This window comes from Lolium perenne, chromosome 3 (genome assembly GCF_019359855.2).
Source record: "Lolium perenne isolate Kyuss_39 chromosome 3, Kyuss_2.0, whole genome shotgun sequence".
Classification (NCBI taxonomy): Eukaryota; Viridiplantae; Streptophyta; class Magnoliopsida; order Poales; family Poaceae; genus Lolium; species Lolium perenne.
The window spans coordinates 106,463,346-106,476,037 of record NC_067246.2 but is presented as its reverse complement, the minus strand read 5'-3'; the positions used below and the strand labels follow the sequence as shown (position 1 = coordinate 106,476,037).

Here is a 12,692-nt window from a genome sequence, read left to right as displayed (position 1 = left end):
GCCACCCGGACGAGTAGGCCCCCACGCCCCTATCCACCGCCCAGCGACGAGGAAGGAGGTTCAGAGATCGGTGGACAAGCAGCAACCGAGGCCCGCGCGACCCAGATCTAGTCCGCACAGCCCAGAAACGAGCCTAGCATCCCACATCGAGCCCGCCCGACGAACGTCGGTGTAGCCGTGCGGCCACGCGGTCCTGGCCGCTGCTACCCACACCATCATATCATTGCCCCCGCAAGGTCGTCGTCATCGTTCCCAAGGGCGTCGTCCCGACTTCCATATGATGCGGACAAAGCAACCCGTCGCGCGCAAGAGGCGTAGCCGACATGGACTCCTCCAGGCCCCAAGGGCCGAGATCGCACCGCGCCGCCGCCTAGCTTCGGATGCCGCCACCGCGCACCACCACCACGATGGGGAGGTCTAGGTTGTCGAAAACATATACGAAACAAAGCAATGTGGACATGAATAGAAAGCGGATGACTGGTGGGTGGCACGTCGATAGTGCTTGGTGTCATTAACCCTAACTACATGGATGCGCTTCCGTATTTGCATGTTTTCAAAAGATATTCTGCAAATAGATTTTTTAGCTGGGGCAACTCTTTAAAAAAAAGGTAACGACATTTTGAAGTTTTTTTTCGTTTTCTGAAAAATGTACCAAAATGTAAAATTTGAACTCAAGATACTTATATTTGAAGCTGCCCAAAAATAACAAAATGTGACAGATTTGCAGGTTTTGAAATTTAACACTATTCTTTACTATGTTACATCTTTTTCATTTTTGCATAACACCAATTATGAGGTAGTTCGAGTCGAAATTTTGTATGTTGATAGATCACAACATTGTATACATCCAGATTCTTTAAGAATTTTTTTAAAACTTTAAATGTCGTTTTCAATTATTTCAAAAAATGTAGCGAAGGCTACATTTGTGATTTGCGTTCCAGAACGGAGAGAGGGTATATATTTGCATATGTTACTCCCTCCGCTTCATATTAGTTGATGCTAATATAAATGTATCTTACACATTTTAGTGACAGATACATTTATTTTAGCATCTTGAGTTCAAATAGGAAAATTGCCCGTGCGTTGCAACGGATGACGGAAAAAAATCATGCCAGTCTCTTTAATTTTTGTCTATACTTTTTGAACTGAATTGTTGTACTTCCTAATATTCGTTGTTTCTACTTTTCATTTGGCACTTTGGGAACCGAAATTTTAATTTTCCACCAGCGCATATGTTATCTCCATTTTTCTCTTCTTCCATGGTCTCAAGTATTTGCACCAAATTGCTGAAATTCCGACTACAATTCAAGAATCCAACCAACCATTTGGTGCAACCGTTAAAACATAACGCAACCCACTTTTGGCTCCTGCTCTTGGAGCACTTTTAAGTATAGAATTCCAAACCATATCCTGGGGATGAATCAGAATGGCTAACAAACGTGACGGCATTGAAAGAAACGTACTCCCTCTGTAGCATAAAAATTATCAGAGGTTTGTCAAAATTTGAATGTATCTATATACTATTTTTAGATAACTTTTGGGATGGGGAGAGTATCACCTAGCACAACATACGCCTCCCAGTCCGACCCATGGCACCGAATCATGTAGCGACAACAATAGACGGGAAAATAAAGCCCCAAATCTGAAGATAAGAAGGAGCGCACATACCTGCTTGTACTGGACGTCTAGATCTTGATGATTTAGGACAGTAGAAAAGCAGCATGGGCGTCCCGACATCGGGGAGCTAGACTGCGAGGATCCTAGCGCGCGACGGCTCGTCGAATACTCGAGCTGACTCCCGGGCCGGAACGTCCTCCTCGGGTTGCTACGGACGTCCCCAACTTGACATTGCAGGTTTACTTCACGTTCTACCAATAGAACACATTTATTTAGGCGGGCTATATGTGACATGGGATGGAAAATATACCAGCAAAAGCAAAGCATCTGAAGGCACCAGTGATTTGAAAATGTGCGGAGAGCTCTGAATAACGTCATTCTGAGGCAAAGCGCAGCATCCACGGAATCCGCCACTTCAGCAGCACCAACTTCTCCCGAAGTCCTGATACATCGCCGCTCTGATCGATCTCAGAATCGTTTGACTGCATCGATCTTGCTTGGCACATCGAGCAGGAGGCTCGTTAACTTCAACACCTAACTACCTAAGCATCCAGTGCCGCGTCATCCTGGAGCATCCTTAGCAGCTGCTAGTTGGCCACCAGCCACGTGTGATGCAGGTAATAGGGTCGCCGATGGCCGGGCACGATGCAGAGATGCTAGATTTCCTCCAAGCTTCTGCTTTTGTAGTTGCGGCGTGCTGCAGGTCCGATATCTCGCATCGGACCATGTTGCCGTTGGCATCCACAGGCGGAACCTTCGAGAACCAATCTCGTCGGCCAGGCGCACGATGCCTTGAATCGTCAGCGACGGCCAAACACGGCCTCCTGCTTTTCTCATCATGGCCCTTCACCGGAATAGTTATCTTTTTTCTACCGTTGCTCTTCCATGTAATTTCCTACCGTCGACGAGCTCAGGGCCTCAGGCCGGCTCTTTACTTCTCTTTTCATTGCATCCGTTCTTTACTTCTTCTTTTATCATTGTATCCGTCCATGAGCAGCAGTGCTTTTTCATCCTCTTCTTCTTCAACCTAGCAACGTCCTTCCTCCTGTCACGCACTCACGCTCCAACATATCAGCACGATAACCTTGAATTCAACTGAGCTGCACCGGCAGTGCAGGTGGGATGGCCGATGTTGACGCAGTGAGGTTGCTGAGCTGCGTGCTAGACGCTCTCATGCGGAGACCACTTGGGGCAGCGCTCGACCACGGCAAGTCGACTATGGCGGCAACGCCGAGAGGTGCAGAAAAAGCCGGCTGACCTCGTCTTTGTCGTGGCCTCGTCTTTCCGTTGCGACGATCTCGTTTTCGGTTCCGTCGTGGTCGTAGTAATTTGTGCAGGAGAAACACTACTTGTTTTCGTCGTGGATCTCGTCTCCTCAAGAGCTCGATCTCACGTGAATAAATAGGAAACCATTGGGTGCGACGTAGCCTAAACCAGATCGACGTACAACTTTGAGCGTAACCTGACGTGGCGAAGTGCAGTTCACAAGGATACGATGGCTCTTGCTGGGCCGGTGCAAAGTGCATGGGCTCTCTAGGTTAAGAACAGAAAACGTCCAGACGTAATCGAGTTGTACTCAGGGCGATCCAGACGTAATCGGGACGGATTCTACTCGAGCCTCGAGGACGTGTACACGGACGACGGACAACGGACAACGGACGAAGAGAAGAACGGAAGAAACCAAACGGACGAAACGACGGAAACGCTTTTGCTTTTATTATTATTATTATTATTATAGGGAAAAATGCCCGTGCGTTGCATCGGGAGAGAAAAAATCAAATTTTTTTCAGCGATTCAAAACTACTTATTTGGTAACGATGTTTGTTCGCTATCTTCGTCATGTGACCCACGAGGTTAAATGCAACTGCCTTTTACTTTTACATATGTAATTGTAATTGTTAATAATGAGAAAAGATATGTATTTTCACTAAGCCTTGACGAAATGGCCAACATTCGATATTTCAGAAATATTCAGACGAAAAGCACAAACCAAAAACTATAATTTAGAACAAAAGTGATCGATTTGTTTTTTTAAGTAAAACCAAATTTACCGGGAAATCACATTCGACCGGAGAAAATTGTATCATATCCGTATAGCAGAATCAGTGCATCTAAAAGAGCTGAATTCAATCCAAAATTCCATATAAAACATTTATTATCATAACGACCAAAAGCTACCTTTATCTTCAAAATCCTCCCTCCTTCCACATGCTGAATCTCCTCTTAACTTTATTGGATTGGCGACAAGTTCTAACGATGACCAAACGTGAGAGGACGTCAGACTACTACTCTTTTCGTAACCGTAGAGATAATTGTTCAGCATGAAACGGGGCATTGGTAGGCACAAACATGGTTCTTTTTTTTTCCTTTGGAGAAAAACATCTATGCGTCCGTACATTTTGTTTAGAACTATGCATTTGTACCTTTTTTTTTTGGACAAACCATGCATTGGTACATCAAGCACATAGATTTGGGCTAATTATATATTTTTTTAGCATATGAATTGGGCTAGTTATTATTTTCATGTTGTTTGCACATAGCCGATAGAAGCTAATGGGCCGTATCACTCATGCTAGCCCAACAAGACCAAAAGAAGCAGAGGTTGCCATCTAGCTATCGTCCAGCGCCGCAACGATCAGCTGCAAGAGAAGTCCTCAAATCGCCTCATCTCCTTGACCGACGCCGGCAGGATCATCCTCCTCCTCCGCCGCCTCCCTTACCTGGCCCACCCCCGTATCCCTTCCCTCACCGGCCGCCTCCGCCCTTCGCTTGCCGGCACTCGCGGACTCCCTTCCATCTCAGGTTGAGGTGTGTCGGAGAACAGCTTTACGGGCAGCCAGAGCACGAAGCCACCACCTTGGGATTTTCCTGAGCCGTACATGGCAGATCCGGCGCCGGGGGCGGTGAATCATTAGCATTTCGGGGCCCCATCCCTACACGCTGTCCCCGTCACCGGCGCGCCGCCCCCGCCGGTCTCCGAATCGCTGGCACTCATGGTGAGGTAGGTGCGATTGAGCGCGGGGCAGGCGAGGTACAGCTCCGGCGAGATCAAGTCAGGGGATGGGAGGGGCTGCGCCGGCGAGCCCGAGGGGCGTCATGGCCGTCGCCTTTCCTAGCGTGCAGGGGCAGACGACCTGAGTTGGTGCGAGGCCTTCTGACGCACGAAGACATCAAATGCGAGATCTGTTTTTGACTTACCGGTGGTAGGGCGCTGTAATTTCGACAAAACGAATGGTTATGTAACATGGGCGGTGGCATTGTTCGTAAATTCAACTGAAAATAAAGGGTAATTCAAAAACGGACGAAAATTTTGGGGAGAAACCTTCCTTCCTTTATTAGTAGATATAGATATAGATTGAAGTAATATGGATCGAAGGGAGTAATAAAAGGGACTTCCAGAATTTATCAACACGAGAAAGTCATGTCCAACCTAAACAAAACATAGGTATCCAGCATTCAAGCAACGAACAACTAAAAGATGTGGCTTCGTTTCAATAGATGAACAACTAAAAGAGTATAAGATTAGATTAGTAACCAATATACTGTTACAAGCATTTGCTGTGCGCCTGCACTTATCGTACCGACGTGATAAAAATAGACGTCGGCTCAAGTGCTTGACAAAAACGCTCGGCGAGGAAACCAAATCTGAAGTACTGAAGTAACTGTACTACTGATATTAAAACAACAGTAGGCCAAATCGCTGATTAAATTGGCTGTGAGAGACTAGCGTTTCCCTAACTTGGCTCTGATAAACTTCGTGTCATCCTCATCCACAGTCAACTCGACAACATCATTTAACTTGCAAAGTAGTTCCTCCAGACCATCGACTCCAAAGCTCTGGTAGTCGAGAGACTTCTTGTACCGTTGCTCGTACATGTCCTCAAACTGACACAGTGGAATAGGGTAGTGCAAGTAGCAAACGAGAAGAGCCTCAATCTCCTTGCTGCAATTGTCCAGATGGCTATCAAACACATATGCTCCAATGGCATCAGGGCTAATGTTCTGTTCATCCTCTGAGAAATCATCTGACGAACTGCTCACCTGCCGACATGTTCCGGTAGTACCTACCTCAAGAGTAGCATTGCCTCTCTTATCATTTTTCAGAATCATTGGCGTACTCGAGAATTTCTTCAGGTTCCTATCACCAGAATTGCGGAGGCAAATCATCTTTCTCTGACCCTTCCCTATGACAACAAAAGATTCGGATAGCTTTTCGAAAATATGCACAAGTTTAACAGCTCCATATTCTGCTACATACAGGTGCCTTCCGAAGAGCTTCAAGTACTCTGAAGGAACACGGAAAAGTGGAACAGATCCACCAGATAACTCAAATAACCTTATAAGTTGACCCTTCAAGCCCTGAAGATCACCAGGACGAACCCACCATGACTGTTCACCTGTAAAACCTTGGTCTACCACTGGGACTTCATTCAAACCGCATGATACATTATGTGACCTCAATGATGTGCTAGTGCCACAATTCCCATCTGGGACAGTATAGAAAGCTTTGCATAATTCACCAGTCATCTGTGAAGAGTTATAGCAATATGTCTGGTTGCTTGTTCTGCCACTGTACTCGGTCCTCGAAGTTCCCATATAAACAATGGCCTCCTCTTCAGTCTGTATTTCAGGAAATTTCCCCACCGTTACACTATTGAGACAGAATGAAGGATCAGGAGCACGATGTCCTAAGGATCTGGGGGGCACACTGCCTGCACCACGGGCAAGACTAGGCCAGTCCCACACAAAACTCCCAGCACTGCTCAAAGCTGATGAGACAGTAACTGAAGATGGAATGGCAAGGACAATAGTGTATCCACGCTGACCAAGTATATGGAGTGCAGGAGCGAAGTCAACGTCACCAGATATAAGCATAATTGACGACGGTGGCCGATTGTCCAGAGCAAAGAGAAACATATCTACCAGTATGGCCTTATCAGCTGCATCTTTCCGTCCATTTGGGACATCAACAAGTTTGACTCCAGTTCGCTGACAGCCCTCCCTGAGTCTTCTAGGGAAAGCATTGAAGTCTCCATAAGCAGATAGCATTGTAACTGCGCCCTTAACAAAAGGATGCATCCGTATTGCTGTTCTTATATACCCAGCCACATCATCTGGCCGTACATCACTTGGAACAGGGCAGTTCTCAATGTCCCAAAAGATAGCCACTGGACCAAGGACTGCATTTGCCTGGCTATTTGCTTGAGAATGATCCACATTTGATGCAGCATTTATGATCCGAAGATCTGATTCTGATACCGCAGCTTTCGGTGAGGGTGAGGTCATACGGCTAGCGATTGCTTTATCTTCAAAAGACATTATGATTCCTGCATAATAAAATTGCGAAGGGGAGATAAAGATTAAAAGAAAATCCACGTTGATGTGTTCAACAATCATAATAGCATTTAAGTGAGCAACAACAATTGTGCAAGTTTGTAGTTCCATCAGCTCACAATGATAAGGAAGCACAAACGTCACAGTTTTTATATAACAATCATCTATCATGGTATACAAAAATATAGTAACCAATGACATATGTTAGCAGATATGATGGTGATCATCCTAGAGCTCTGTAAAACAGTTGAAGCAACCGCTTTACACATCTACTAAACAAAATACCACCAACCATGTCAACTTAAGTTAGTTTTTCTTTTCTTTGCAAGACCTCAGCTAGCAAAATTTGGACATGCATAAGGGATGATAAGCTATGGCATGATAACAGGAAGAGACTGATTCGGTGAGTGCACCCAAATGGAGGCCACCTGGCTTAGCAGCATCTGCATTTATAGCAAATTTCCAAACACCCACTTTTTTGCAATCCCACCACGCGCACCAGGTGATGTCATCACGGCATCACCAGGTACAATGTGTTTCCCTTTTTGTGTCTTGAGAAAAGTGGATTAAACGACTCTGACTCCGTATGAGAACCCTTTGGCCCTTTTTCATGCATGTACATACTACCATAGTGGTTGAAAGTCTTCCCTGAAATTGGTGTCACTTCTTTTTTTTGGGATGAAATTAGTGTCACTTCTATAGCATAATTTTGTACATCGCAATTTTACACGCCAATTCGACTACTCTCAGACAAAAAAATTGTATATAGCAATATCGACTAACCAATCGTGTGCATAGAAATTTTACATGCAGATAGACACAGCAACTTCACATAGAAAGACAAATAGCAATTTCACATAGCAGTCTAACAGTGGAAGGAGCAGCACAGGCCCCGTTCGTTTTCTGCGTAACCTCACCTTGAGCTGGTGATGCGGGTACACCAGCGGGAGGTTGAGGTCGGAGGCCGGAGCACCCGCTGGAGGAGGACGTCTGGGTAGAGGCGGCCGGAGCTGCTGCAGGAGGAGGAGGAGGAGGAGGTTTTGGCAGAGGCGGGCGGAGCTGCTGCTGGAAGAGGAGGTCGGGGACGCGGCGGACGGAGTAGGCTGCTGGAGGAAGACGGGGACTGGATCCGGCCGATCTCGGGGGTGGGTACTCGCGACGAAGAAGACAGCGACCTCGGGGGCGGCGCGAGGAGGAGCAGTGCGGCGGCGGGGTGGCGGCAGGGTTGGCGCCGGAAGTGCGGCGGTGGGGATGGAGATCGTGGCTGCGATAGGGTTCGTCTCGTCGGGTGAGGAAGGGCCCGTGTGAGTTCGATTTGCTTTTTTTCTTCTTTAGAATCGTTCGTTTCTTTCTCTCGGGTCTTGACCTGTGCGTCACGTCACGTGCATGCGCAGAGGAACAAAACCAAACAGGCAAGAACCAACCTCAGTGATTAGGAGGGTGGTTCTACCCCTAGCACCAGAGTTCAAACTCCAGGTTTGACATCTGTGTATCTCATGAAGGTGGAATATTCATTCAGTGGGAGGCGATATTCCCGTCGACAGCGAGGTGCCTGTGGTGACTTCATTAATTTTAAGATCCAATCTGTCGGCTCAGTATTTCGGAGGTGCTCATAGGGGTAGGGTTTGCGTGTGCGCGTTCATATGGATGGGTATATGCGCGTGTACGTGAACGTCTACGTTTGTACCGTGTTTCTAAAAAAAAGCGTCCATACCTGGCCAATGGCCATGGACAGCCCACCCAAAGCCTGAAAATCTTTTTTTTTTGAACAGGGGAGGCTCCGAAGAACCTAGAGCTTCATTGCAGTCAAAGCGGTGGAGGTACAAATTACAGAAAGGGTTGAAATAAAACTGGAAATTACAAACTGACCCCTACAATTTGCACAAAGGACCTTAAGAAAGTTACAGGAAAAGCAATCCAGTCCAGCTCCTTCTCCACCACACTAGGGCTCGCCGTAGTCAACCTGCATGCCGCCGGGGACAAGACCACTTGGGGCATGGAGGTGGGAGCCAACTACGGCGCAACCAGAGGGCCTCCACAGTGGCAGTAACGCCTGGACGTTGTTGAAGACCTGGAAGTGACGTCCGGACGCCATCACTCGAGGTTGGAGGGGGCGCCTTTCGGCCATGTAGAACGGCGATAGCGGCGCCGTAGGGAACCTTCGGTGAGAAGCTAAGCCGCTCCCCTGATGCAGATCCCGTGGGCAGCCGACCAAGAGCAACATCTCCTCCTCAATCACGCCACCATGACGGGTCGGGGAGAAAAGCCTGCGGCTCTGGTGTTGGCCACCAGATCTCGTCGAATCAGCCTTATTTATGGAGATCTCCACTTCCTTCCACCGCCGCAGCACCGGCTCCAACCACCAGAGCACCATGAAGCAGTGGAAGAGAATGGTGCAGCGCCAGATATGACTGAGAAGATCCACCGCCTCCCTCCCGGCATAGACATCATACGCCATATAGGACCAAACCCTAAACCTAGCACTACAACTATCTACTTCGGCGCCTGCTCCTGCCCTACTCCGGCCGGATATTCTGGCAGAGAGGACATCAGAGCGGCCCAACCAGAGAGAAAGGTCTATCAACTACTGTAGTAGAGCAAGAGAGGGGAAGGGGGAAATGAGAGCGTGAAGCCTGAAAACTTTGGCCCGACACCTGGGCTGGGCTGGGTCGGGCCTGTGCATCCCAAAAACGACGTTTAACAAAGTGGTCTGGCCCACGGCCCGACGACCCAACACGACCCGGTGCCCATGGTTTTTCGGGCTTTTGACTGGGTTGAGTCGAGCTTGGGCATGATTTTCCACCATCAACCTTTTCTTGGCCTGGCCCGAGACATGGACATGTATACTTGGCAGTGGCATGGCTGTAAATGAAAGTTTTCAGTTTCATAAATTTGCCCCATGTATTTTGTGGAAGAAAGTTCATTTTCATCGTTAAATTCTGGTGAAAATTTACTTTGGGTACTAGAACTTCTGTTTGGTTTAAGATGCATGAACCTGAGAATCGTTCACTTCTAGTTCTTATCTTGGTTGAGCCAGTTAAACATCTGCCAATCGTGGCAAAAAAAACTCAAGCCAACAGTGCAAGGGAAAAGAGGCAGGACAATGCTGATGGACGAAGCAAGCGGTCCTTCGTAGAGCAACGCTTCAAGTGAATTGAGAGAGGGAGAAACCAAGCGAGTGGCTGGTTCTGGGACACAGGGGTTTCAACTTTTTTTGCATTAAGATGTTGGTTCCACATCACAACTAGCTTGTACTTGGTCTGGTTTAAAACCAATTCAGTTGGTGGACTGTTTCTTCTTTTCACGTGAGCTATTTCCTCAACTCACCCGAAAAAGGATGAAAAGTGGATTATTCTGAGAGTTCAAGATCCGTTTTAAACAAAAAATAATTTTTGGGACGAAAAGTAATCTTTTGTCGTTGCGTGTTCGATGGTACTCCGGTGAGGGGAGCCTCACGGGAGGGAGAGCGAGGGGACGTAGGGCGAGGAGTCATCGGAACGGGGGACACACGAACTACCCTGCTTCAGAAACCTCACGGCGGTAGCGAGGCCATATTGTTGCTTGTCTAGAAATATTCAGGGAACCATTGCGAGTTTACAATGAGTTGAGTTGTGCATCGAGGGCTCCCAGGATCCGACTTATAAAGGCTCCGGATCTAGGGTTACAGGGATAGAGATCCTACCGGATATGACTAAGCCTAGTCTACGCTAATTATTCCTTGACGTACATGTCACGGATCCGACCGACATAGTCATGGGCCAAATCTAGCTGCTTGTCTCCAAGCCGGATCCGGCCACATTTCTTCTACGACAACTGGCCCGATTGGGCCATAAGCCTCACCACCATCTATGGGCCACCCGTGCTTGCCAGAATCAAGGCCCTGTTGTGGTATACCTACTTGGCATATCCCCAACAGTAGGCCCCAGCGTTCTCCGAGATTCGCCATTCTTCCGTCCAGCTCACTTCGCGCGTACATCTTTGTCTTCTCCTAGAACGAATAATAGAGAATCCTGAAGGACTCCAAAATTTATGTCTCAGACCAATATTGGTCAGAAACTTCATAAGATGGACTCCCAACAGTCAAATGATATGTCGATGGTAACTACGCAGATTTCACGTGTATTCCATGGCAACGGTTGTACCGAGAATCTTCCAAAATTCAGGGCGGAAATTCGGCAAAGATAGCTTTCTTGGAAGATAGCGATTTCATCAGTAAAAGTACCTTCGTGGCGTTTCACCACTCAAGACCTAGGACACGTGGTTGAAGTGTAAAGGAGCGATTGCTGAGCTACCACCATAGGATTCAGTGCACATATCTAGAGGCCGAGGGTATAAATATCTCGAGGGGGTGGTGACGAGGGATCACCTCGCCAATGCCTACATATTGTAGACTTGGGTTTAGGGAAATGGCGACGATGGAGATTCCGGGAGCGAGATTAGGCACACGATGTACCCAGCTTTGGGTCCCCTCGGTGGAGGATCCCTACGTGCTGATAGCAATCTGGTATATGATCATAAGTATGTTTACAATGTGCCTCCGTAGGCGGAGCTATGTTGTCCCCTCCCTTATCGGGTGCCCTGGCTAGCTTTATATATGCAACCAGCCTAGGGTTTACAAGAGTCATAATCGACTACTTTTTCGGGTTGCCTTCTTGGGCCTTCTCCATATTGGGCCGAGCTGGGTATGGTAATAATGGGTACCCAAAGGGTATGCCCATGTCAGTAGCTCCCGAGTGTCTAGGGAAGTTGAAGACTTGCGTAGAGACTCCAAGCATAATCATCTTCGAAGTCGAAGAAATACAAGGCGATGCCATATCAGGCCAATATCGTAGATCACGTGTAGCGTAGATGATGTCGACGATTCTCGAAGTTATTTTTCTATCGGGTGCGCGGCCAGCGCTCCCGATGGGAGTAGCTCCCGACTCTATGGACAAGTGTTTGCACTCGGGCATAGACTCAAGTCGTACTACTCGATGAAAAACTTGACTATATTTCTGGACGCAGCCCCTCTTTTTGTCGACTCCTGTTGGAGGACTTAATGAAATCCAGCGCTCCCAATGGGAGTAGGCTCCACTCGAGTCGCAGAGTCGAGTTGAGTCTACAAACCTTTATATATTTACAGAATCGAATGAAATTTCCGTGCTTTTTTATCTTTTTCAAATTCTTCGAGACCAAAGAGACACTATATTTTCTTCGTCAAATATATTGTACATGGATATTGGTAAATTCGGTTGGTTCATCTGACGGATCAGGTACCAGTTAATTGCTCTAGTTGCAAATCTAGATAAACCTACTTCAAACTCGCGTCCCCAGACACGAATTCGGGATACTGGCGTAATTCAGAACGTGCCGCTTTAGGACTTACCGAAACTGAATTCTAGCAAAATTATCGGGTCCACAGCGCGTCCGCCGAGATTTTTCTTCACATCTGTTGATGTGGATAACGTGGCAGAGCGCATTCGGGTGCGATGCCACGCCACATAGGACGGATCTTGGGGTATTACCTTCGTAACCTTTTTACGAGTCACGGCATTCGGAGTTTTTACCACGGCGGATGCGCTCCGAGAATATGTTGTCTAGCGCCTTGTTTGGCTGATGTAATGACGCATTTTTCAGGCTCTTCTATATTTTCCACGGCGTGATGGGATGGCCGAATATACTGGGTTCTTCTATATTGTCGTCAGGTACATCGCCGATGCTCTTGATCAGAATAAATGACGAGTCAATGAACCCGAAGATTT

General features: G+C 47.4%; 1 protein-coding gene across 1 annotated transcript; it reads right to left on the bottom strand.

Annotated features, from left to right (window-relative positions):
• Window positions 1-5,116: 5,116 nt before the first annotated feature.
• Window positions 5,117-8,287, bottom strand: LOC127342090 (uncharacterized). The gene is made up of 2 exons (XM_051368029.1): window positions 7,869-8,287; window positions 5,117-6,944 (listed from the first exon to the last, which is right to left on the bottom strand). Exon 2 carries the CDS (start codon window positions 6,934-6,936, stop codon window positions 5,341-5,343), a length of 1,596 nt encoding a protein of 531 aa, XP_051223989.1. The 5' UTR covers window positions 6,937-6,944; window positions 7,869-8,287; the 3' UTR covers window positions 5,117-5,340.
• Between the last annotated feature and the right edge of the window lie 4,405 nt (window positions 8,288-12,692).